General features: G+C 42.6%; 2 protein-coding genes across 12 annotated transcripts in view; one reads left to right on the top strand and one right to left on the bottom strand.

Annotated features, from left to right (window-relative positions):
• Positions 1 to 3,522: 3,522 nt before the first annotated feature.
• On the top strand, positions 3,523 to 26,682 carry ZDHHC23 (zinc finger DHHC-type palmitoyltransferase 23). Of its 8 annotated transcripts, XR_009762876.1 has the most exons (6): positions 3,524 to 3,761; positions 4,143 to 4,331; positions 6,759 to 7,469; positions 8,666 to 8,833; positions 24,138 to 24,271; positions 25,371 to 26,682. XR_009762876.1 is itself a non-coding variant. In XM_061628354.1 (5 exons), coding segments are annotated over exons 1-5 (1,218 nt in total). In that variant the 5' UTR covers positions 3,523 to 3,759; the 3' UTR covers positions 14,195 to 15,358. The 8 variants fall into 8 exon arrangements, 7 of the variants coding, with proteins under 7 accessions (XP_061484338.1, XP_061484341.1, XP_061484342.1 ...); XM_061628354.1 differs by lacking the exons at positions 24,138 to 24,271; positions 25,371 to 26,682 and adding an exon at positions 14,047 to 15,358 and having other exon boundaries at positions 3,523 to 3,761; XM_061628357.1 differs by lacking the exons at positions 24,138 to 24,271; positions 25,371 to 26,682 and adding an exon at positions 15,004 to 15,358 and having other exon boundaries at positions 3,523 to 3,761.
• The window catches only part of CCDC191 (coiled-coil domain containing 191), a 41,264-nt gene continuing 27,572 nt past the window's right edge, over positions 13,084 to 26,775 (bottom strand). For 2 of the 4 annotated variants that reach the window (XM_061628348.1, XM_061628350.1), the window contains exons 14-17: positions 26,603 to 26,746; positions 25,361 to 25,513; positions 24,099 to 24,253; positions 13,084 to 19,182 (exon numbers count right to left, since the gene is read on the bottom strand). In XM_061628348.1, coding sequence (XP_061484332.1) covers positions 18,993 to 19,182; positions 24,099 to 24,253; positions 25,361 to 25,513; positions 26,603 to 26,746 — 642 coding nt within the window. In that variant the 3' untranslated portion in view covers positions 13,084 to 18,992. Of the gene's footprint in view, positions 19,183 to 22,120; positions 22,232 to 24,098; positions 24,254 to 25,360; positions 25,514 to 26,602; positions 26,747 to 26,775 lie in introns of all 4 variants that reach the window. The other 2 variants (XM_061628349.1, XR_009762874.1) reach the window with 2 other exon arrangements.

The following is a 26,775-nucleotide window of genomic DNA, read 5'->3' on the forward strand; positions in this document are numbered from 1 at the left end:
AAAATACAAAAAGCTATTCAATGACTCTCAGGTCAACCACTATCACTACTAATGTGTTGCGGTAGAGAGCTACCCCAATGATGCTGAGGGCAGTTACAAAACTAGAATGAAATCACTTGTGCTGTGAAAGGAAGCAGAAAAATGGCCCTGAGATTTGGAAAGTCAATTGCTTCTCTATATAAATATATTGGAACGTTTTATCAACTTTGTTCTTGCCTGAGACAGTCATATGAATTAAGTTTCTGTCTCATACAGTGAGAACATTATTGACAGGGCCAGCACCAGAGGGCAGCAAGGTCAGGCCCTGGCTGACCTTAGGGTGGGTGGGTAGCATTCGCTGCCGCTATCTGCGGCAGCGTTGGCTCCCGACCCTGTCACAGATCGCAGAGAGGGAGCTCCGAGGCCCATGATGCCTGCAACGCCTGCCTGCATGCCCCGCCTACCTCTCCCTTTAAGTAAATGCTGATTGCACTGCTGGTGCAAGCTTGCCATCAACCAAGATGGTGGCTGACGTTTCCCTAAGGGGCTGATGCCCCTGCCACTATTGTGGTTGATGGAAGGTATGCATGCGCATAGCATGCATGTGTGCCATCAACCAAGATGGCGGTGAAGGCATCAGCCACTTAGGGAAGCCTCGGTAGCCATCTTGGTTGATGACAGGCATGCGTGCACAGCTTGGGCAACATTCACTTCAAGGGAAAGGTAGGTAGGTGGGGCGTGCATGCGGGTGCTGGGGCCTGGGGCAGGCTGGTGCCCAAGGGCCCTGGCATACCTGGCACCAGCCCTGATTATTGTGCCCACCAAGTCTGAATTCCTTGAGCACAAACACTACTCTGTGTAGAGCCAGGCTATGAGGTTCTAACTGAAGACCAATCTTGTATTACACAAACAGGTGAAGGAGGAAGCATGAGTCACTTGCATTTCCTTTTTTGCTTCTACTTTGTATTTTGAGAAGCTGGTCAGTGCTCATCTATGCCAGCTATTTACCACAGTTCAGCCCTGGCTTGGAAATATCAGTGATCCACCACTAGCAGCAATGGTGTTCATATAGAAATGTTATAGTCCAGTGATAGTTATTTATACATGAGGTAATCTTTGTACTTTGCAAATTCTGGTCTATTGGCTTTGTGATAACAGGAAAATGCAAAACAGCAAATCACATCAACCACAAGATGCACATTTCTTGCTAGATCTTTAAAAGGGGGGATAATAATAGTAATTATAATTAGCTAGTTTACAGCATCTGTCTACATTGACTGGTAGCAGCTCTCAAAGATTTCAGGCAAGGGTCTCTCCCAGCCCTATCTTGAGATGTTGGCATTTGACCTTCTGCAGGCAAAGCAGATGCTCGAGCACCAAGCTATAACTCTGCTGCTGGGAATTCAGTGGCCCATTGCAAAAAAGGCTGTTACAGACTAAGCAATTCCTGTTTGTATCCCAGTGTCATCAGCACCAGAAAAAAGGGAGGCACAGAAGGAGTAAAGTGCATTTCTGGGGTGTGTGTGAGCTGTCCCCACATATTTCTGTGGGGGAGAAAGGGAGGGAGCTCTTAATAAGAACATAAGAGCCTGCTAAATCAGATCAATGGGTCTCATAGTGGCCAACCAAATGCCTATGGGAAGCCCACTAGCAGTACCTGAATGCAACAGCACTCTCCCCACCTGTGTTTTCCAGCAACTGGTATGTATTTGGAAGCATTCTGCCTCTGACCACAGAGGCAAACTACAGCCATCATGTCTAGTAGTCATTGATAGCTTTATTCTCCACAAATTTCTCTAAACCTCTCTCAAAGACATCCAGGTTGGTGGCCATCACTGCTTCTAGTGAAAGCGAATTCCATAATTTATGGAACTGCATGAAGAAGTACTTCTTTTGTGTGTGCTGAATCTTCCAACATTGCTGTAAGACTGACATCCTAAACATTCTTTTTTCTGAAATAAGCCCTAGTATGATTTTCATGGGAGTTCTCTCTCTCTGCCCCCTGTATGTCAGCCAATAGAGATGAAAGTGAGACCTGGGGAATTGCTGATATATATAATAAAGGAAATGCATTCGGAGTATGTGAAAAGTGCTTTTCTTTTAAGCACCTATAGGGGTCCAGCAAGGATAGGGGTTCTGTGCTATATGCATGGCTCCACTTGCCCTCTTATAACACCATCTATGTTGGATTTCCTTTCTCTGAAAAGCAAATGCCTGGAACGACCTCTTCTTTCCAGATACCAGTAAAATTAAGTCTGAACTTTAAAATAATTGCAAAAGAAAAATATTTGACAGACTAGCATAAGAAATAACATTCTAAAAGTTGCACTGTCCAGCTCAGTGCAAACCCTTTCCCCCCTCCCCAGTTTTTCTTTGAAATGGCTGAAAAGTGGTAGTAAATTGACTTTGTAATATGTCATAAGAACATAAGAAGAGCCTGCTGGATCAGGCCAGTGGCCCATCTAGTCCAGCATCCTGTTCTCACAGTGGCCAACCAGGTGCCTTCTGTGAGGTAAATTTAACCCCCCTTTTTTGTAAATTAATTTTTCAAATGTTTAAACATTCAGACATGTAATAGTGTCATCTGTGTCTGTTATAAGTAGCACACCCATCATAGCTAACACCTCCAATACGCGCAGAACTAGCCTTGTTGATATTATTGTTGTAATCTTCTAACAAAGCATCACATCTGTCCCAACATTTTGTATAAGCACAAGGCATGATCAAGCACAGCACTCCCCATGTCAGTGATAGCCTATGTGGGTAGTAATGAATAACGAACTGGGGTTGTGCACCCCACAATAAGCTTGGGGTCATCCTATATGTTTCACAGTATCTTGCACCCAAACCATACACTGGTATGGATGCGATTCAATGCCACCTTGGAGATGACCTCTCTAGGAGTGCATGATTTCAGGTAACCCAAAGCTTAGGGTGAGGTGCATGCCCCCAATTCTTTTATTAATCTTATATGCATGGACTAATATTGGCATGGCGTCACCATACTTTGCAGTGTTTTATGCCCAAACCAAGATTTGGGCTGGATGTGATTTTATGCCATCTTGTAGAGGAAGAACTCCTGGAGGTGTGTCAAATTGGGGTGTTCTAAAGCTTGCTGTGGGTGCACACACTCGGTTCCTCCATTTCTATATACATTGGCTGTTAGTGATACAGGGGTGATGCTTCAGTGTCAAAGGCTCACGCCATATTTGGTTGGAGTATGACCCCTCAGACCCCACAGGAGGGTAGCTTGCGCTGTCCAGAATGCTCGCATTTATTAAAGACAGGCGGACAACCGGTGGTGGAAAAACCTCGCTTAGCATGGAGCTGGGCGTTGCAATATTTAGTTTGTTCTTATGATAGTCTGACTATTGCCTCAAAAAAAGTAATTTCTTCTGCAATTTCTTGAAAGTTTGCACGTATTTTCCGCCGGACTACTTCCTAAAATGCCACTCGCTGAAGGTACAGCTCTCCTGAAAACACAGAACTTGCGCTAACAACAAGCGCATAAGCCTCTCTTCGGTTCCACCCGCAGGCAGGGCTCCGTGACGTCACAGAAGGAGAGGAAGAGGCCGGCATTCCAAGGAAGCCGGAAGCTTCGGGTCGCAGCGAGGACGCTCAGGGGAGAAATGCGAGAAGCAGAGCGGGGGCCGAAGAAAGAAAGACAAGGTGGAGCTTGCTGAGAATTCAACCAATCATCATTGCCGAAGGAGGAGCGCGTTTGGCTTGGGAGCTTTCTCCCGTCATTCCTTTATCCATCTTTATAGCCGGGAAGTTATAATGTGAGAAGAGGTCCTGAGTGCACGTCGGCGGGACTGGGGTGAGGAGACATCGGTGGGTGGGAGGCTGCAAGCGTTGTGCTCTGGTAGAGCAGAAAAGGGGCCGCGCGTGGGGAGAATCTCGCTCGGATCTGCTGCCCGGGTACAGGTGTTAGGCGGAGTTAGAACGGTAATCGTAACGTGTCTCTCCTTTCTTTCTCTTTGCGCCTGTCCCTCGGGCTTAAGGATTATTTGTGGTTGCATGCTATGCCCAAAAGATCCTCTTTGGGCAGCCCACCTTAATTAAAGTTCCCAAGAGAGTCGTCTTCCATTTCCTTGTGTGCTCCAAAGGTGGTTCCTCCCCTCCTCCGCCCCATCGCTCTCTCTCTCTCCTCTTCCGATCAGGACCTGGGCTACTGCTGCTGCCACCAGAGGAGGAAACAGAAACACCATGAAACGTGGGAGGAAGAAAGCTGGAAGCCCGGAGATGGAGGATACCCTCTGTTGTTGCGAGTACTTGGATCGGAAGGGGGAGAGGAGCCACCTGGCGGCGTGTCTCTGTGAGTGCGAGGACCTCGACGAGTGCTGTGAAAGGTACGGAGGCGGGGCTCTCTGAAACTTTCCTCCAACTGGTGCGTTTGAGTGGGATCCTATGCCCTGGCATTCGGGGTGGCCTTTAGCGGCTCTCTCGGTCTTTCAGAGTTCTGGCTTAAAAGGCTGCATTCAGGTTGTGATTTCAGAACTTTTCTTGCCAATATAGCTTTTACTGTCCTGCACCTGTGGCGATTCTGGTAATCACTGGGTGAATTTCTGTGTGATCAGATGGCTGCCTCTGTTGCTTTGGGTTCCATCTTTTTCTTTAAATTGTCAGGGCTCTGATGCCTTCAGCAGCCCTGAGAGGGACAAATTCTGCAGAATTGTTTCCTCCCTGCCCCCGCCCAGAGATGGAAAAGTCACGTGGTGAATTTCTGCATCCCATGAAATTCTTAAAGGCCTGTAAGGACAAAATGGCATAACATTGGGAAATTGGAAGGGTTTGAAGTCAGCAAAGGTTAAGGCTGGGTGATAGATTCTAATAAAAGTAAGAAGGCTCAAAAACCTTCCACGATCTGTTGGAGAGTAAAGGTTGTTGTGCTACCTTTCTCTGGTGTGGCTTCCCTTCAGGTACGCATGCGCAATGAAAGAAAGTCATACAAGTGTTGCCTTCGTTGTACTTCTTTATAGCTGCCCAAGTGGTAATTGGCTGGCCATATTTGCATAATGGTGCACTTGTAGGGCTTCCCTGCAATATGAGTGTGTATGATTTCCTGGTCATAAATATTGCCATGTCTATAGAAAAGAGAACATGGGAAGTGGCCTTAAGGCAGGCATGGAGAACTTGTGACTCTCCAGATGTTGGTTACTATTCCCAATCATCCTTGACCATTTTCCATGCTGGCTGGGACCAATGAGAGTTAGGAATCTAGCAACCTTTGAAAAGCTACAGGTTCCTCATCCCTGCCTTAAGGGGCCAGCTGTATAATCCACAAAAGATTGCTTATATATCCATTGCAAAGTGTTGTAGTAGCAGAGTAAGTAAACTCTGTTTCTATACAGCTGTGACCTAGTAGAGGACAATGCCATACCAGTATAGTTCTTGCTACTATTATGGGTTGTATGTCTTCTGCTAGCACAATGATCGTCTCTGATGACAATGAGGCAGGCGCAATGAGGCTGTGGTGTGGACTGCAGAGACAGAAAGCATGTCCAGTGTGGAATGTCTCTCCAGAAGCACCCTGAAAGGAAGCCATGGTGGCAGAAATTTAATGGACAGCATATGTTTGCAAATGTACTTATAAAATAATAGCCATTATGTTTGATGAGATGGATTTTTAGGCATAATTTGCTGCAGTGGGGAATGACACCAAAGAGTAGAAGAATCTTGAATCTTGATGTCCTGTGTTGGTTCCCTGGCCTACTTTAATAAAATGAGTATTATTCATTCTTTAAATTATCTATCCCCAAGCTCTTGTTCTCTTTCTAAATAATCTTCATGATACCTCTAGAACTGATTATTATAGTGCTGCCCATATGTTGTGGCATTCCCTAGTAGGTCTGCACTGTTGTGCAGAGGAGGTCCGGCCATTTGCTCTCACAGTGGTTTTGCTGTTGGTATTCCAGTACAGATGGATTCCTGTTGCGTGGAATCTCACTAGCCTTGATGGGAACCAAGCAGATATTGTGCTTTGGTATCTCTATCTAAGAGTACCAGCAACTAAAGAAACCCTGACACACTTCACTGAGCTGTTAAACTTGAGCCTTGCTTCCTTCCTGATTCAGTGTGCTAAAAGTGGTGGATGAATTCATTAGCTTGTAAATTCTTGTCTTTCTGTAGCGGGGCGAAAGTCTGTGGCCCTCCAGATGTTGTTGGACTATAACTCCCATCATCCCTGACTATTGGCTGTCCTGGCTGGGGCTGATGGGAGTTTGTCTCCAACAACACCTGGAGGGCCAAAGGTTTCCCATCCCTATTCTACAGAGAGTTTCTTTGCTAGATAATTTGGCAGATCAGGCAAGATCTGAGCAAGTTGAGGGCTGATTCACAGAATCAGGATCTACCCATGAAGTGGTATTCTCATCAGTTTCAAAAGTATCAGCGTTAAGACAACATGATGAGATTCAATCCCACGCAGTGTTGTCCAAATTTATAAGTAGAAACAGAAGAATTATGGCCGTTTCACAGATCATTTTTAACATGTACCCTGGACCATGTACACATTAAAATAATAATGTATATGAGGGAAGATAAACATGAGTTTGGAACAGTGTGTACACTATTGTAAAATTTGTGTTCACCCACCCATGTATTTCTATGTCATTAGAAACATCTTGTGTCTTGCAAAATGTGAAGCAGCCCCAACCAGCTGAACTTAGTGAGATCTGACATAAAGTGACTGAGAGAATGACAAAAACCATTACAAATGTGTATTTCTTGGTCTCTTCAGTCTTACATGAGCAGAACTCTGTGCTTTTCCCTAACAGGTGGCTGACTTGCAGATCTTTGCCCCCAGGAATTCTAGAAAGAATTGCAGACACCTTCACGGACCGCTTTCGCCTCCCGTGGCTTAGGGGGGCTGTAAAGATCGATATCAGCCTCCTTCCACCAATTATCCTGCTGCCTGTCTTCCTCCATGTAGCAGCTTTGCACTTCCTCTTGGCTCTTGTCATCCTGATATCACTTCCTGTACTGGTGTTGTGGTATTACTACCTCACACACAGGAAAAAGGGACAAACTCTCTTCTTCTTAAGTCTAGGGCTGTTCTCCCTAGGTTACATGTACTATGTGTTCCTCCAGGAAGTGGTTCCCCGGGGCCATGTGGAGCACAGCCAGGTGATTCTTCTCACCTGTGGCTTAATCTTCATGCTTGTGGCCCTGTCTCGAGCCAAGAGAGACCCCGGCTACCTTCTCTGCCAAATGAGCAGTGACAAAGCACTTTGCCAAGGCAGCAGCTTCAACAATAACAACATATCAAACAGGAATGGCCTGGAGAGCTCCAATGGGCTTTACAAAGCAGCAGTATCTGACATTGCTATGAACAGTTACACTGAGGGCTATTCCAGAAAGTTGGAAGAGGGGCCAGGTGGGGTCATGGAGGACTGGTGCACCAAATGTCGCTTGGTTAGGCCAGCCCGAGCTGGGCACTGCCGGATATGTGGCAGGTGTGTGAAGAGACTGGATCATCACTGTGTCTGGTATGTTCCTTGGAGTTTCAGGTTGGCTTTCACATTTGTTTCTGACATCTGTGTTACCAATGAGCTGTGATTCTCCTCCCACCCAACCCCAAAATGCCTTTCTACTTTGCTTGGGCTCTTGTCAGTATGCTTAATTGATCCAATGGATAGTGAGTTCTGTGACATGAATTGGGCTCCATGTCTAATATTTTATGTTTCTTGCATTCAGTATTTGTTCTGTTCTTCTAAAACCAGAGAAGTTGGGGGAGTGCCATAAATCTCCCCAAAGCACTTTATAATCTGTTATGCCATCAACAGTTGTAAATTTGATGCATTAATGGTTTCATTTTGGGGTAAATGTATTCTGTGAGGTGATGATGGTGAAATCAAAATTCTGTAGTCAAGTAGAAACTTGCACACTTCACTTTCGGCTGTTTTTTTTATAGTTGATGTTTGCTTCCAATATTTGGGTTATCAAACAATTGGGATGTTTTTCCTCCAAAAATTGGCAAAGGGGAATGGGAGAAGAGCAGCTCAGGTTATTTTGAGGTAGGTGGAAGAAGAGGTAGTAAATAGCCTTTGTTTTTCCAAACTGTTTGTAAATACGAGAGCCAGAAACTTGTTAAACTGTGAAAGCTCAGGCCTTCAAGGTACTGAATATAAGTACTAAACCTCTCACTTGGTGTGTTAAACTTGTTGGGATGCAGAATATCTACAGTACTGGTCTCTGAGTGACCTGGCCTATTTCTACTGCAACAGTATAGGATTCGGTAGTCTTCCAGGGGCTGCTCTTAAGCAGTGAGGAATATGGTATCTGGGCTATATTTACATAAACATCTCTTGAAAACTTAGTTTATATGAATGCTGCTTTATTAGGTTGGTTCAGACATAACGCCAAACCATGGTTTGATTCCTAGGAAATGAGCCTTCAAGGTGTCTCCAGCTGTTGACCTCCTTCCTTCCCCTCCCATCTCCCCTCGCTTGCAGTGCTTCCCTCTCTCCTTTCCTGGTTTGAGGCAAACCATAGTTGCCATATTGTCCAATCTAGCAAACTATGGCTTGTGCTTCACCTGCAAACCGAGGTTAGAAACCTGCCAGTTTGATGATAAAAAAGGATGAGACTAAATATTTCATTTAGGGCATTTCTGAATCTGGCACTTTGTTTGCCTTAAACCACTTTATCATTAAAAAAAAGTTTTTCTCTTTGTCTCTTGGAGGATTAACAGCTGTGTTGGGGAACAGAACCACCGAGCCTTTGTCCTCGTGCTCTCCCTTTTTCTGCTCACTTCAGTGTACGGGATTTCTCTGACTCTGGACACCATCTGTAGGGGGAAAGCTACCATCAAGGCATTGTTCTACTGTCCGGGTGTCTATGGAGACTACAGGTGAGAAAAATGCTCTGCAGCAGGTTAAAGAAATACTGACGTGGCCCTCTTATCAGACAGGCAATAGTTTAGTCTGCCTTCCTTCTGCTGCCTTGTCCCAAGTTCGTGCAGGGATGCTCAGTAATGTATAACACTTTTCTTTGGAAGGCCTTGTGCTGTTTTCATAGATTGGTAGACTGAACCATGCTATCATGTGCTTGTGACTTGCCCAGATAAACTTATGAGAATGTTGTGGTTGAAGCAAAGGTCAAGTCCTGGGTTCTTGCTTGTTTGTTTTTGTTTTGTTTTGTTCTTTTGCATGGTGAATTTATACTATAAACACAGAAATATCTTTATTTTGCAGGATGATGCACGCTGAGTGTTTTGATGTTGTCCTCCTGTCTTTCCATGCTTGAATCCTAATGATTCCCGGTGCCCACTCCCTCATTGCCCCTTGACAACCATCACTGTTGTCGTCTTTCCTTCCTCCTACCTCCAGTGAAACAGATCATGCCTTCATATTGGCTTGCATTGCTTGCAGTCTGTCTGTCTGTGATCTTTGGTTCCTCTCAGTCCAGCCCTCCCGTTTGAAAGCTCATTCTGTTCTATGTATTTGGGGTTATATCTATGGGGGAAATTATTTCAGTCCTCTTCTTCCCATCTCATTGTTTTTAACACAACAGTGGAGTACCTCTGGCCCATGGGACTAATTAGGCCCTCCAAGCCTCTCCGTGGCACAGCTTGGCCTCCTGTCCCATTGCCTGACATCGTATTATATCAGGAGCGGAATAGGTAAATCCATGGGGCCAAATTGAAAAGGAAGAATTGGGAGCAAGTGGGATTCAGCTGCTAAACGTCTGCCAGCTGGATGCGCCCCCCCCCGATCTAACACTTATGCAGTTGGATGAAATTAAATGTTCTTTGGTAGAAATTATACTGTGGATTTATTTGCTGTTTGGGATTACCAGGATACAGTTTGTGCAATTTCACGAAGTATAATCAAGAATAGAATTCTCACAAGCGTTCTTATTTGGCCCACATCCATGGCATATACGTTTAAAGCACTATGATATCACTTTCACAGTAATGACTTTCCCCAAAGAATCCTGGGAACTGTAGTTAAGGTTGCTGAGAGTTGTTAGGAGACCCCTTTTTACAGAGCTACAATTCCCAGAGGGGTTAAACAAGCAATCCCTCTTCCAAGGGAACTCTGGGAATTGTAGCTCTGTGAAGGGAATAGGAATCTCCTAACAACTCTCAGCAACCTTAATTAACTAGTCCCCAGGATTCTTTGAGGAATGTCATGACTGTTGAAAGTGGTATCATAGTGCTTTAAATGTATAGTGTGGGTGTAGCCTTGAACTAGGGGAAAATAAGTAAAATACATCTTCATACAGGATTTATTGTCCACTCAGATCTCAAATGGAGAATTTGGCTTTCCAACTGGTATGGCTTTTATCAATGTAGCTATACAGATTCTCTTGGCAAGAACCTTAGCACTGTGACTTGTGGTTGTGTTAAGGACAAAGCGTGGCTTTTACAGCAGGGGTAGACAACATGGTGCCCTCCAGATGTTGTGGACTACAATTCCCATCATTGGTAATGCTAGCAGGGGCTGATGAGAGATGTAGCTCACAACGACTGGAGCGCACCATTTTGACTACCCATGCTTTCGGGATGTTCACATAGTATGCCTGAAGGATGCTAAGTTTGCAGAACCCAAGATGTGAGAGATCGGTTTCTGGCTGGCTGTAGCTACTTCAGACAACTACATTGCCACAGGCAGTGCCTGTACGTGGTTCTGGATCAGAAGCGTAGTGTAGGCAGCTGGCTCTTGAGCTCTAATTGCTCAACACCAAAACCCCATGCTTATTATCGTATTGTAAGTCTAGGTGATGGGTGGTTTGAAAAATAGCCTTTGCAATGGTCTGATGATAGAAGGCTTTTGAAGGGGAAGACAGGAGATAGGAGCAATTTGTTATGATACAATACCCAAGATGGGAAGGCACTATAAATTACTGCTATTTACTATCAGAAGAGTATGTCGCTCTTCCTTTTTCTGTGTAGCCCTACAGTAATACAGTTATGCCCACATTAAACAGTTTCCTTGCTTTGTGTTCCCCACTTCTAGTTCTGCCCTGTCGTTCACCTGTGTTTGGTACTGTACCATTGTAACCTCTGGTATGGGCTACATCCTTTTCATCCAACTCTTGAACATCAGCTACAACGTGACCGAAAGGGAAGCCCGGATGGCTTTGAGGGAGAACACTGGGCGGAGGCTGTTATGGGGCATGGTGGTCGACACAGGCCAATACAATCGGGGCTTCCTACACAATTGGATCCAGTTCTTGACCTCGCAGTTACCCGCTCTGCAGCACTCTACCGAAGACATTGTATGAAAGTGGCTTTATCAATCATATTTAGTTAACTCATAGGCCGATCATCAACACTGTAAGGCATTAGGGACAGAAAGCTGTCACCTGCTGGAACCTTGGGGAGCTCTGAAGCCATATTGCAAACAGGAACATTTGCTCACGTGCGCTTTTGCAAATGATGGGCAGGAAAGACTTGAATACAAGCGTGACTATGTATGCCAGCCTCTTATTTAAAGCCACAGGTGAGAAGGCATTGCTGGCAGCCAGCGAGTGGGTTTAGCGAACGAAGGAGAAATGGAGCATCCCCTTCCTTCTTTTGCACCTGACACAGAAATCAAATGGGTTCTAATGCCAGTTTTGGATTAGTGGCTCAGACCATAATTGTATATGCACATACCAGGAGCCTGTATACATAACTGTTTACAAGGAATTTACACATTTGCCTGCCAAAGATATGGCTGCTAGGCTCAAGAGGTAGTATATGTTTAGAAGGGGTCTGAATACAAAAGGTTTGAAAACCTGAAGGTGCTAGCGTGACATAATCTTAATGTTCCACAGGCAAGTCAGTTGGCAATTATTGGACTCGAGTTTAATTCTGGGTTTGTCAATGGTGATAGTCGTGGATGGTATTAAAAAGAGAACCTCTGCACTTCCATCCCCATGCAATAATGATAATGAAAAAGCAGACATCAAATGTTAACTTTCCCATTTCCCCCCATCTTTGCTTCAGTGGTTCTAGGTGCCTTTGTGAAACGTTTTCTTTGGAGTTGTGGGGCTGATGGACGGCAGGATGGTTCTGTATGTGGTACTCTCATTTGTTACCTCACCTTCAGAAAAATGGGTTAACATTAATGAATGTGTATTCCCCACCCTCTTCATTCAGAAATATTAAAAATGAAATCCACAATGGCTGAAAACAAACTCTTAAAACACTTGGATCCAAAAATGTATAAAAACATGAAAAATCCTTAGCAATACTTAATAATGAAAGGAAATTGACAGCACTTGTCACTGTCTTGTATGGGATATGGATCACACTTTTAAACTGTTTATTAATTTGTTTAGGGGTGTCAGTTTAAACGTAGGATTCTTGTTTTATAACTGTCATACAAGTCATGTAGACAATCAGGTTATACAGATTTAAGTGCAATTTATATAGGATCACAGTGCATTTGGGCTCTAAAGGCCAAGGAGCCCCCTTCTGTTGGGATAACTGATAGCCATAGATGTAGAAAATGGTTGCTTTTGCATTTACATCCACTTCTTTCATCTGGAGAGGAGGGTAGGTATACCTTACATGTAGGCCAGTCCACAACCTGATGCTCTTCAGATGTTAGTTATTGGTTGGGGCTATTGGGAGTTGTAGTGCAAAACATCTGGAGGGCACTAGGTTGAGAAGGCTGGCCTAGATAATTATTTGTAATGGTTGCATGGCTTACTGCTGAAGTAAGGCTTTGCACCTCCACTCATGCAATTTGATATGCTACCAACACATAAGAGGTAGCGCACATGTCAAGATGATATAAACTCAAGCTGAGGCAGGAGGGTTACATGCACAATGCAAACTAGGAATTTGAGGGAATGTAGGAATTAGAATTTGCTAGTTGCTTAGTTCTCCATATAGCTTCACCTCATCAAATAAATGTACATGCTCTAGAAAGTTTGAAATATTCTCATTAGTCACATCATTGACTGAAAAGGCAGAGTGGTATATAATTAGAAATCCTGGCTGTGTTTGGATGATGCACTAAACCATAGTTTATCATGATGTGAACAAGTCTACATACTGCCCCTCCCCTTTCCCGCACAGGTGGGAGCTTTTGCTTAAAATTGGTTTGTTTCATTCAAATTGACAAAGCAGTTAACATTGATTGGTTTATTTGAACAAGCAACATGACACCTTGACAACAAAATAAGCACACCATTTAATTGAAACATGTTTGTGTTTTGCCTTCATTCTGTTTTAGCACACCAGTGTTAGAAGTCCTCCAATCCTCAGTCTCTGCCCAGCACATAGAAAAGCATCTGTAAACCATAATGATCATTCTCTCACTCTTTTTCTCTGTACTAATGGTATGTAGGAAGTGTGCAGCAGGAACACATTTAAGGAGTTTAAATTAGCATTCCCTGTTTTCTGTTTTAGCCAGTGAGATAGGCTACCAGGAAATCAAGTCTGTAGTCTTGCTGTATCAATATAATAATCCTCTGAGCACCTAGTGTGACAATTGTAAAATATGTGTCCCAGACAACAAAATGTGCAGAGCTCTAATAGAATAATTCAGGGATACCCGGCGTGGTGCCCTCCAGATGTTGGACTACAACTCGCATCATCCTTGAGACCCTGACTGATCATTGGCCATGCTGACTCGGGGTGTTGGGAGTTGTAGTCTAGCAACATCTGGAGGGCACAACATTGGTTACCCTCAGAATAATTGGAGGGTATATATTATATGAGTCCCATATAATAAGCACTTACCGCCATGTTTCAGCTAGCCTTTGAACAACCTGAGGAAGATATCAAGAACTCTTGTTTGCATTGTGGTGGACAGATGTGGCGGATAGATGTGGCGGAACAGGAAATTGAAGAGAAAAACTATAGTCTGTGGATTGCATCTAAAGCCAATGGTTGATTATACTTTTAGCTTTTTTAGGAATATTGAAAGGATTACCTCATGAATGTTTGGAAACAAAGCACATTTATATGAAGGAACTGGAAAGACAGATCACTATGACTACAAATAGTCTCACTCAGATCTTTAGATTTCTTAAATGCTCTTCTGCATTGCAGCACATAGTGGAAGATAATGCTAAGCCTTTTTATACTGAAGAATTGCTTTGTAATCTTTTCCCCCCACATAGATATAGTTTTAAGGCTGATCTTGTGGGCATTCATGTTGGCAGAAGAGCCATGGGGTATGAGTCCAACATACAGCTTCTTTCATCAGTAGACAGAAAGGTCAGAGACTCTTTACTCTTGAGCAGGAGGGATGATGTAAAAGGTATTTAATAAAACTCAGTTGGGCTATATAGCCAATGGTTGGTTGTACAAGCTTCCTTTCACCTGCTCAATCTTTCCTCCTTTCTGTGCCTTCCTAAAAAGCCTTCCTGGAGGGTTAAGGGAGATCTCCTGAACAGCATTGGGTTGCAAAGGACTATAGTGGAAGGATGAATTGCCCAGAATTAGACATATATTTGGGTTTAGAAATGCAGAATCTAGTGTTGGATGAAACCACGTAAACCTAGCAATTTATAGCTTTTCTCCTTTATGGCTCCAGTGTAACATGGATAGTGTTTCCACTGTAATTCTGGAATTTTAAAAAGCTTAACCTTCAGTAATAGAATTCTTTTTTAAAAATAACCTCTTCTGTATTGCACAATTTATTAGACACCAATGAATTCTTAAGGATCAGACTTCCTGGGTTGCTGTCATGATGTCAAAGTGAAATCCATGTAATATGAAGATGCTACTGGGAGCACAGTATGAGGATTAAATCTGCTGCCTCTTCCCAGTCATGGATTTGCACTCTTCAGACACTTGCTAGAGGTTTCAAAAGACTGTAACAAGATGTCTAGCTATTTACTTCACCTCTTGATTGGCTTAAGTAAAAATGATTCTTCCCTGTGGGCCAGTGGCATTTCAGCCTCATTGTTTTTAATGGTGCTTTTCCTTTCCAAGTAGATTGCTTTCAAGTGTCTTAAAAATAATTTGCTGTGAGTGTTTTCTCTAGAACAAGTAATAACTGCCTTGTTGTCTAGTGTCTTATCACATATTCTGTGACTTTTAATGTCGATATTGAATGTATTTTGCCTCTGCAGGGCAGGATGGTGCAATTATGGACTTTTTTCTATCATATTTTAAGTGATATCTTTTCCTGGAAGCCTTTACTCCTCTGCCAAGCTCTACTGTACAACATAGGACTTGGATTCTTTAAGAAACTTAGCCATTTACCTTCTCAGCAGCTCATGTTTCATAGACTTGTTGAAAACTGAAAACTTTAAGGAAATACAGGAGAATTCCTTGTTGCTTTAATTTTCCCTGCCCCAAATATTTAGAAAATTGTGAAAAAAAATATGTGCAAATTGCATTAAGCACTGTTGAGACATTGTTTTGTTCTGAGCCCAGCATTTGAGATGAGTGAATACCAAGGTTAAATAAAATCTTGTTTTAAAACTGTGTTAAGTAATTGTACACAAAATTACAGAAGCATACTACTCTCTGTAAAAATTTGGTCTGAGTAATAAACCAAAGCTATTATGCCTGTGAGCTGCAATTTAAGCCTTTCAAATGGTTTTCCAAGGCCTGAAGGGCCTTCTGAGTCAACTGAAAATAGCAAGCTAGTAGCAACTTTCTGCAGGAAGCAAAATAGATTAGATACACTCTCTTCTCCAGTCTTATTTTCTTGCAATGTTTGGAGAGTGGTAGAGAATATTAACAAATACTCGTCTGAGGGATTTTTTTTTTGCTCCTTATTCCTTTAACCACCTCCTTAGTCACAATTCATGAGATCAGTTAAAGGTAAAAAGTACCACTATTGTCAACCATCCATTTAAAGATGCAAAAAGGGGTGCTAATCCATATTAGTAGCTGAGACCAGAGAAGGGCTAGTTAGTAATTATTGTGTTTATTGCTTTTGTGACCAATGAGCACCTTAGCACTACAAATCAGTTATAATCTTAAGTGGTATATTATTGCAAGGGTTGCCCCTACTTGTCTATTAAGATTAACTATTACTGGATTCATTTATATACTATACAATGGGTTTTTTTAATGTGTGGTATTAAGCTGTGAAATCTGATGCCTTGCTTGGCTGAGCTGATAGAATGTACATTCTAAGATTCCACATTACATCTTCAGAGGGAGGTTATTAGCCTTAGAGTGTTTTGACAGCCCAACTTTGTAAGCTGAAAAAGCCTGCAACTGAGAGAGCTACCTAGGGACAGAAGAAGGCAGACAATGGTTTAAACAAGTAAGTCTGCCATCACCTCTAGCTTTGGATGACAAGCAAGGCAAAGGTGTGCTAAAGCAGGAGAAGGAGATTGCAGAGAAGCTAAATGAATTCTTTGCATCTATCTTCGCTGTAGAGGATATAGGGCAGATCTCTGTGCCTGAACTAACTTTTGCAGGAAAGAGGTCTGAGGAACTGAGGCAAGTAATGGCAATGAGATATGAAGTTCTAGACTTAATAGACAAAATAAAAACTGACAAATCACTGGCTCCAGATGGCACCCACCCAAGAGTTCTCAAAGAACTCAAATGTGAAATTGCTGATCTTCTAACAAAAATACATAACTTGTCACTCATATCCACTTCCATACCTCAGGACTGGAAAATGGCCAATGTAAACCAAACTTTTAAAAGGAAACTTACAGGCTGGTTAGCTTAATGTCTGTCTTGGGGAAACTGGTGAAAAGCATTATTAAAGGTAAAAAAACAAGCATATAGAAGAACAAGCTTTGCTAAAGCAGAACCAGTACTGGAGTTTTTAAGAGTGTCAACAGATAGAGGTGATCCAATGGACATAGTATATTTGGACTTTCAAAAAGCTTTTGTCAATGTACCTCACCAAAGAGTCCTCAGTAAGCTTAGCAGACATTGGAATAAGAGAGGTCATCTTGTGGATCAAGGACTGGCTAGGAAACAGAAAGCAGAGAGTAGGAATGAATGGACAGTTTTCCCAGTGAAGGAAGTAGAAAGTGGAGTCCCCCAAGGTTTGGTATTGGGACCTATGCTTTTTAACTTGTTCATATACAATCTCAAGTTAGGGGAGAGCAGTGAGGTGGTCATTTTTGCTGATACTAAATTGTTCAGGGTTGTTAATACAAAATGGGATTGTGAAGAGCTCCAAAAGGATCTCTCCAAACTGAGTGAATGGGTGGTTAAATGGCAAATGCAATTTGAAGTAAATAAGTGAAAAGTCATACAGATCAAAACAAAAAATCTTAATTTCACATATACGCTCATGGAGTGTCAACTGATGGACACTGACCAGGAATGAGACCTTGGGCTTGTAGTGGACAGCTTGAGGAAGATGCCAGTCCAGTGTGTTGCAGCTTTGAAAAAGGCTGATTCCATCCTGGATCATTAGGAAATGGTATTAAAGATAAAACTGCCAATATCAAAATGATGTTATACAAATCTATGGTGCAGCCACATTTGGCATACTATGTTCTGGTCGCCTCACCTCAAAAAGGATATTGTAGAACTGGAAAAGGTTCAGGAAAAGGCAATCAAGTGATCAAGGGGATGATGAAGCGATTTCCCTATGAGGAAAGGTTGCAGCATCTGGGGCTTTTTAGTTTAGATAAAAGACGGGTAAAGAGGTGATGTAATAGAAGTGTATAAAATTATGCATGGCGTGGAAAAATTGGATAGAGAAAAGTTTTACCTTCCTCATAATACCAGAACTCATGGACATCTAATGAAGCTGAATGTTTGAAGATTTAGGCCAGACAAAAGAAAGTACTTCTTCACATAATGCATAGTTAAAACTATGGAACTAAGCTCCCACCCAAGGCAGTGATGGCCACCAACTTGGATGGCTTTAAAAGAGGATCAGACAAATTCATGAAGGATAAGGCTATATCAATGGCTACTAGCCAGGAGGTTATGCTCTGCCTATATGGTCAGAGGCAGTATGCTTCTGAATACCAGTTGCTGGAAAGTACAGGAAGGAAGAGTGCTCTTCCACTCAGGTCCTGCTTGCAGGGTTCCTATGGGCATCTGGCTGGCCACTGTGAGAACAAGATGCTTGCCTTGTGTTCTTATGCCAGTTTTTGAACTTTGCCCAGGCCTTCTCCTTGCAGGCAGACAATCACAAGTAATAGATCGTATGTCAGCTTCATAACTCTGAGTACCTGACTAATCCCAGAGACTTAATGGTTACATGGTTAATTGCTAAATCTTTGGCAAAGTTGGACTGAAAAGGGTATTTGATTTATGTTTGAACCTAACATAGATCACTCCTAAAAGACCACTGGCAGGCATTCTTCAATTGATTATCAGCATAAGTTGGTTTGATAACTGGTGGCACTTTAATAGAAACTTTCCAGCAAATATACAGGATTTTCCCAATATCAGCAACAGACCAGCAGAAGTTTGAACAGAATAATCATGCACAACCCTCCAAAATCCTTTTGCCCATTATGTACACAAGTCTTCAAGGAACTTTTGTGCCTCAAGAGCTGATGAACACAAGAGCCAACATCTCTCACCCAAACAGCCACCATTAAAACTGCATCCATAAAACACCATTCTCCCCACTTAAGCTGATGTGTCAGTCCACCTTACATAGGCTCCCTTTACACTTACACAGCCACATGGGAGTCACTTCACGATGACACAATCCTATCTCACTGAGGGGCAGTGAGTATTCCCATCATTTGGCTTGAGAGAGGGAGGGAGATCCTATGGGGAGATGCAAATTGTCTTGCTTATTAATATTATTCACTTACTTATTGTTTGTTCTAGTTATATACACACTCATATTGTAGCAGTTTGAGACAGAACCAGAAGGAAGACATTTCACGCTGGTGTTTCAGCAAGGGGAGCAGATACTGTATGTTCACATGGGTTCCCACCAAAGTGAAGCAGACAAAAAAATAATAGATAGGATGTATATGGAAAATGGAAGCTCTGATCTGTATAGATTTGATTGCTACGTTTTTATACTTAGCAAAAAATGTAGCAGAAGTTCAGTAGGACAAAGTCTTGGGGACAAAGATTATGCCACACTGTGATAGAGACAGGCAAAGAGCTCTACTATTTGTGGGAATGTCTCTACAGATTCTCTCAAACAGAAAATGATTTATGTGAACTCCTTTTTCTCCCAGTTCCACCTGCTCTCTGGCCTGGAATCCATTTGGCATATTTGGAAGTCTGGCAGAATTTCAGCTACCCTCTTCCTGAGCTGTTTTATCCTTTCTTCCTTCTCCCTTTCCTCTTTCATCAATGCTGGGAATCGCCTCCAGGCTCTGAGTGTAGCCAGCATTATCCTCCTGTAGCAAAAATTATGAGGGTGGGAAAAAATAAACCCAAGGTATCAGAATTAGAAACAGGCATGATTATGTAACAAATTTATCTCCTTTTGTGTTGATTTATTCTCACGTTCTTTACAAACATCCAGTATATAAACAGTTTGAAATGTTTTAAGTTGTATCCAACAAAGTCATCCCATTTGCGTAAGGACTTCCAGTAGAGCAATGGAATTTCCTCTCCCTGTGCACCCATCAATTTTGTTCTAGGGGTCCTCCAATCATGTGGAGCACATGTGGGGAGAAGAGAGGGAAGGGAAATTACATTGCACAAATGAAGTCCCTGCATGAATGGGGTAGATGGTTTGCTGGTTTCAACCCACAGACAACTGCTGTGGAATATGATCCAGAAATGACCATAAAGAGAAGAGCCTTTGCTGCTCATTATGTTTCAGTTTAATGGTTATGGAATTTGGTGCCCTCAAAGTCAGATCTGCACCCCTCTGACAGCATCATTTAAGACAAGTACGAGGAAGCTTTGGTCCTCAGATATTGTTGAACTAAAGCTTCCATCAGCCCCAGCAAACATGGCCAATGATGATGGGATTTGTAGTGCAGCAACATCTGGAGGGCCAAAGGTTGCCTACACCTGATTTAAGGAGAACCTTTTTTTTCTTTTGAGGGCTGGATTCTCTCAGCTGTCAGATGCCACGTACCTGCAGTGGCTGTTGGCAGAGCTGGTGATAAGCTGAGCCAGAAACATTAAGGACTGTCCCGCTTCAATTTTGACAATGACTATCTCAGATGCGAATTCCCAATCCTATGCAGGTCTGCTTCCCACAGGCATCTGGTTGGCCACTGTGAGAACAGGATGCTGGACTAGACCAACACACTCTTCTTATGTACTCAGAAATAAGCCTCATTGGGTTTGATGGAGTTATTCACAACATGCAGAGGGTTTTTTTTTTTTTACAATAGACCATACAGATACTGCTGTAGAAAGCAAGTGAAAGTAATTCCTTTCTGACTTTAGTGTGCTATGCATATATGCATGTACATATATACACACACATAGCAGAAGCATACCACAGGAGTACACAAAAGTTGCACTAGAAAGAAGGGTACTAATGGTTTCGGACCCCTGCAGTAGTTTTCTTCCTGCAGGTCCTACAACAACTCTGACTAGTGGCTCTTACACAGCCGTGCTTGCTCCTGTGTAACACTATTTATTTATCTATATCCTGCTTTTCTTTTAAAGAGCTGAAGGTGGCATACAGGGTCTCTCCACCCGTTTTACCCTCACAACAAACCCATGATGCAAGTTAGTCTGAGTGGGAGATTTGAACTTGTGTCACTGCAGTCCTAGCCCAGCCTTTTAACCACTACATGACAACGGCTCCCCTCTACTATGTCACGACAAAATACAAGCAAAATATCATTAATTTTGTTGTATAATTTAATGCCTTTAGTCCATCCATGACCTTAAGTGCCATAGGAGAGCAAGGTCAGGTTGACGTTTGACACTTGCTGTGGGCTGTTCAAAAAGTCTTCTACCGCCTCAGCGGCTGTGTGCAAAAAAAAACCCTAACAGCTTTTAAGATTGTGGCCTTGATAATGAGCTGAATTATCAGCCTGTTTCAGCTGACAAATGGGTGAAGGTCTAGAAAGCTGTAAAGATCAGATAATCTTATTTAGGGTCAGATAGCATCTGTTTAACCTACAAGGTTTTTAGATGAAAACAACTATGTAATTTATGAAAAAACAACTGCCTTTCTGTAGGTGTACTGAAGGTATCCTCAGAGCCATTTTTTCCATGTGAATTGAGTGCTGGCAACACGTGTTTTATGATATTCTGCAATGGCATATTTGGAGGAAGGGATGAAGTAATTAAAAATAAAAAAACTATGGTCAGACAAGCAGCTTGGTACCATAGTTATCCCTCAGGACTCCAAAGCACTCAAGAAACACGTAAAGCCAGAGAACCAAACCTAACCCATCCTCTGTCTTACTCCCATGTGGATCTGTTCCAGCAAGTGGAACATCTGCCTATGCACAGAACAAAACAAATGGGAAGAGAATATAATGATAGCACAGCAACACTTCCGACTGGCAAAGTGCTAGCATCATCTGCTGTAAAAGACTGTAATGTAAACTACATAGTTCACTATGACTTCATAAGTAAATGTTACCAGCAATGCTGCTCCCTCTTCTTAGGGCAGAACTACACCTTTTAACCGCAAACACACAGCAGTCAGTTAATGAAAAGGCAGGAGTAGATTAACAGGTTGGGGGAGAAGCTTACCTTTCACAGTTTGCCAATTCTCCCCTGCAAAGCCTCATCCCCCACCCTCTACTTTTTTCACTTCAACCAGGCTTCCTCTGGTCTCAAAGTCCAACTGGGGCACAGAACATAGAGATAAAAGGTACGGGAAGGGGATTTGAACAGGAGAATCGACAGGAAGGAAGTTCCTCTCCCCTGCCCCCACTTCTTCCTTGCACTCCCCTCTTCCGCAGCCCCTCCACCTTTTAACACTGAAGAAAACCACAGGGTGAGGAATCCCATTGTTGCTTTGTAACATGGAACTCTGTCCCAAATAAACAACTGTAAATTAATTTGTCCTGCCTACGTGGAGAGGTTAGACCTTTATTGTGTTCCCATCAGTGATTAGGCAGGCCACTTTTTCTAACAAAAAATAAAATGAAGTCTCTAAAACGACATCTGTATGGCCTTCCAAGTTTGTAAAGAACATATGGGGGTCAATGTTGCCTCTCCAAAAAAACCCAAGTGGAGGCAACCTCATCAGTTGCCAAGAAATATTTTATTGAAAAATGTTCAACATATTTTATCAAGGTTTTGTTTAAGGAAACTCTCCATATCTGTAATACTTACACAGAACAAGCCCCGTTCTACTCTTTCAGAGGCTTTGCTCTGTGTAACGAATTATAATAAAGAAGAGCTGACCATTAAAGGGTTTATACCCAAAATGCACTTCAGTGATGCTTTGGTCACATGTTGTGGTTTCATCCTCTCAGTTTTTTCCTTCCAAGATTGTGCAAGGCTCTGAGTCCCAATCTGAAATGGAAATGCACTGCCTTCAAGTCAATCCCGACTTATGGCTACCCTATGAATAGCGTTTTCATGGTAAGCAGTATTCAGAGGGGGTTTACCATTGCCTCCCTCTGAGGCTAGTCTTCCCCAGCTGGGGGGCAACTGGGCTCCTTGGAACTATGCAGCTTGCCCATGGCTGCACAGGTGGCAGGGCACGTAACCCCTGAGCCACTCACTGTGGGGTGATCTTTAGCTGGCCCTTGACACCCAGGAGACACAAGCAGGGATTTGAACTCACAGACTCTAGACTCCCAGCCAGGCTCTCCTCCCCACTGTGCTATACCAGCTGTCAAGTCCCAATCTACAGTATTCTAAATACATTTTTAGGATGCACACATTTCTGGGCCCAATTCAAGCTAATACTAACGACTTATAATGTCCTAAGCAACTTGGGGCCACCTCTCCCTGCACCAGATTGCCTATGCTTTACGATCTTCAGTGGAGGCCCTCCTTGGTGTCCTGCTACTGGGAGAAGTACATTATGCTGTCATGCATATGCAGCAGTGATGCCTTGCTTATGGAATGCCCTCTCCTCTGAGGTATGGCTGATGCCTACACACTTATTTACTCAGACATTTGAAGGTTCTTAACTTAGTCAGCATTATGTTGGAAGGAGGTTGCTGTTCTGCAGTATTAAAGAGAATTTGGAACATGGTTTAATGATTGTTACTTTAACTGGGATTATGAGGTCTTTGAAGTGGGTGCAGAAAAACCCCACCCCATTTTCCAATGCAACAAAATTAATTGTATTTATTTATTTATGGAGTCCATAGCTTTCATCAGATTCTCAAAGGGGTCTGTGACCCAAAAAAGGTTAAGAACCACTGCTTTAACCTATGGTAGTTTATCTGCTCCTGTTGCTATAACTGGAATTAAAATGCTTAACAATGTTTTCATCTGATATTTTTATATTATTGTAACCAGCCTTGGGACTGGTAACAATGAAAGGAGGGGTAGAAATGTATCAAATAAATAAATACAGTGGGCTGCAATCCTATATCCACTCACCTGGGAGTAAACCCAGTTGAAGTTACCAAGTAGAGATGTGTAGGATTGCACGGTAGGAATTTCAGTTGTCTTTGTAGGGCATGTGGTCTGAGCAACAAGTAGTAATGAGCAACAGCAGAGAGTGGCCTAAGCACGTAACTGGGAAGCTGGAGAAGGAAAGCTGCTTTTGCCCCTCCTCTAGTGTTCCATGCTTCATTCTGCCACCTCTACTGACAAATTTCTGCCTCAGTCAGAATCTCTACTGTTCCTACAATCCACTGCAGAACTTTCATCTAACATTTTCCTGCCCATTATTGCATTTGTCCATCCTATAAAATTGCTTCTTCCTCTGTCCTTGTTTTTTGCTCTTGGCACTGTTTTCAATTTAAATATTTTTTCTTTTAAAAAAAAACAAAACCCAGCTCATAATTTTTCTTTTTTGTACTGTTAAGTAACATGATAATGAAAGCATTGATTGCAACTGCACTGTGACTGTTAATCTTTTCTTGAGGGTGCATTCACTGTGTAGACAAATGGATATGTCTTACCCTCAGTTAATAATAATTTATATTATAATCAGTTTAGATTCAGTGCACCCAGTCTCAAAGGAAGCGAAACAACAGAGGAAGAGTCAAGACCTAGTGGACTAAATGCCTGGACACCACAAGGGTTCTGGGGCTCTCACTACTTCTAAATGCTGAGACTACAGAATATCAGAATCAAGAACTGCTTTGCATTAGTTTGCAACAAGCAAGGTGATGACAACATATATCGGAAAGGAGCAAACATCTACTGCAGTAAATGCTCATCAAGTGAAACTTATGGTCTATTTATATAATCTCACCTGTCACTATAGTGATCTGCAATCTTCTGTTTTCTCCAGAATATACTCTTTTCCTCATTGAGCACATCAAACCAAGCCCAGAAGACCTTCTTCTTAAGTGAAGTTTCATGGAGCTTCTTTGCATTCTCTTCCAAAATAGATGCATAATTCTTATACTATACAACAAACCCAAGGTGAGGAAGAGGAAATACATTTTAGCATCTTAGGCAATCAGGCATTCAGCAACACAGAAGGGGAGAAGCAAATGAACAGAGGAGTGAGACAAGAGATTTGAGGAAAATAGTGTATGCACGGAAATAAATAAAAGAACAAATCAAGGATAAGAACAGCAAAAGGTTTTAGTCCATAGCCAGAGCCACCTGTATTCCACTATTTTATGCAGGCACATAATTCACTATTGAATGTACAATTAAGCATTATGAGTTCAGCTTTTATTTGTTTTAAAGAAAAAGAGTATAATCCTTTTCCTGCTAAATGTGTTGAAGGGGCAAAACACTGTGGCTCCAAACTCAGACCTGCACGCTGGGAGTCAAGATGGGACAGCCATGAATTTTGTTCCAATGCAGCTCCCAGGTACAATGCAAGCATAGAGTGTAAGAACAAAAGAAGAGCCCTGCTTTATCTAGTCTAGTATCCTGTTTCCCACAGCAGCCAACCAGATGCCTCTGGGAAGCTCACAAGGAGGACATGAGGGCAATAGACCTCTCCCACTTTTGTTTCCCAATGACTGGTATTCAGAGAGGCATGATCCAGGAGGAAGCATCTAACCATCATTACTAGCAGCCATTGATAAGCCTAATTCACCATGAATCCTTTTTTAAAGCTATCTAACAGTGAATTCCATAGTTTACCTATGCACTGTGTGAAGTAGTACTTCCTATTGTCAATCCTAAACCTCCCACCATTTGTGACCCCCACCACCATGCCACAGCAATAGCTTGGCCAGCTAAGGGCCACCTGAAGCCTTCAGCAGCCCATGCCTTCACACACTACCCATTTCTGCCTAGGCTCCTCATGGCCACAGCCCAAGAATTAATGCAGCACCATTTTATGATCACAGCTGTGCTGGTTTGGGAGAATTGTGCAGGCCGGCCTACCATCTTGCCCTGGTTCATTACAACACAATGTACTGGAAGAATGCAATGTGTTCTTGGCTCCCCAAGGGTTGTCCTCAGCCTAAAGACCTACATTTGAATTTCTTGGCGGAGACTGCAGGTTCAGAACCCAAAGCAGTTTCAGAAATAACCTTTTCTCTTGCTCACCTTTATCCAGATCCTGAAGAACCTTCTGAGCAACAGATGGGAATAAAGCTCCCCAGCTTGAGTTGCTTTCCCAGCAAGGATCTCTTGCACATGATGAAGCCAGGCAAGCAGACACTTCCTTTGCAAACTGAAGCAGTGATGCCTTTGTGCCACCTGAGCACAAAGACCAAGAGAGACACGGTTACTCAAATGATTGCGGAGGAGCTGCAGCCATGGAAGCTCTGCTGCAACACTATTCTGGCTCATTGTTAAAAGCTCCCACCACCACTGACTTTTATTACTTCTACCCATGATTTCATACTCTGTTATAATTGTGTTTCCAGAACAAACATTTAAACTGATCATTTCCTTCTTTCCATGTTTACCTTGTAGTTTACCAATATTATTACGTTTTCTTCACTACTTGTAGCATGAATGTGTCCAGATCTTGATTGGATTCATCGATCCTACCGATTCTATGTGCTTGTGTGTGAAAGCATATGGCCACTATTTATTTATTCACTTCTGTAGTAGCGGATTTCCTGCACCAGCAGGGGGTTGAACTAGATGACCTTTGACATCCTTTCCAACTCTGATGTTAAATGGTTTAAGGCTGCAATCCTAATCCCATTTACCTGGGATTAAGCCCCAACATATTTAATAGGATTCACCACTGAGTAGACATGATTAGGAATGCACTGAACTCTGAAGTCACAGCACAATGTGAAAACCAAAGAGTAATAAAGGAGTAAGTAAAATATCTGTAGACACTAAAATACAGTACTGGATTAAATCATTCCATATGTAGCCGACAAAAGGCAGCTAATAAACAAACAGATTACACTTCATAAAGTTATGTGAGAAACAATATCTCATTAATCAGGACCCATACTATGAGGAAAGTCACCTATAGCATTGTTATTTCTATATGGTTGTTGCTCTAGCCTTCCCTTCTCCTTTAAAGCTTCACCCCAGCTGTTCCTTTCATCCTTCAAATGAAATCCAGCATGGCAGGATGATTTCCCACCACCTGCACATCTAGGGTGCATCAGCAAGTCAGAAGAGGCAGGGAAAGGGGACCAGGTCCTTCCGGTCAAGTCAGGCTCCTGCTAAGTCAATCTAAGCTAGAACTGGTCCAGAAACCTTGACCTGATGGCATGAACTCTCACTTCCCCACTGCGGGCAGGAGACTGGTTGAGGATTAGCCCTCAAGACATGGAACCAACCGTTTTCTCAAGATGCCCATGTTACTCCAGTGCTTACCACTGTATTTTCCTGAGTTTGCTGTATTAATCTTTTCCAGGGCTCCAGCCCTTTCTTCTTGAGCAGGAACTTACTGTAATGCTCCTTTGCTTTTGATAAAAGCTGTTGATCTTTCTCCAACTTCCTCTGTTTTTCCTGTTCTTTCTGTGATCGAGGATAAGCAAGAGATAGAT

This window comes from Rhineura floridana, chromosome 5 (genome assembly GCF_030035675.1).
Source record: "Rhineura floridana isolate rRhiFlo1 chromosome 5, rRhiFlo1.hap2, whole genome shotgun sequence".
NCBI classification, from domain to species: Eukaryota; Metazoa; Chordata; class Lepidosauria; order Squamata; family Rhineuridae; genus Rhineura; species Rhineura floridana.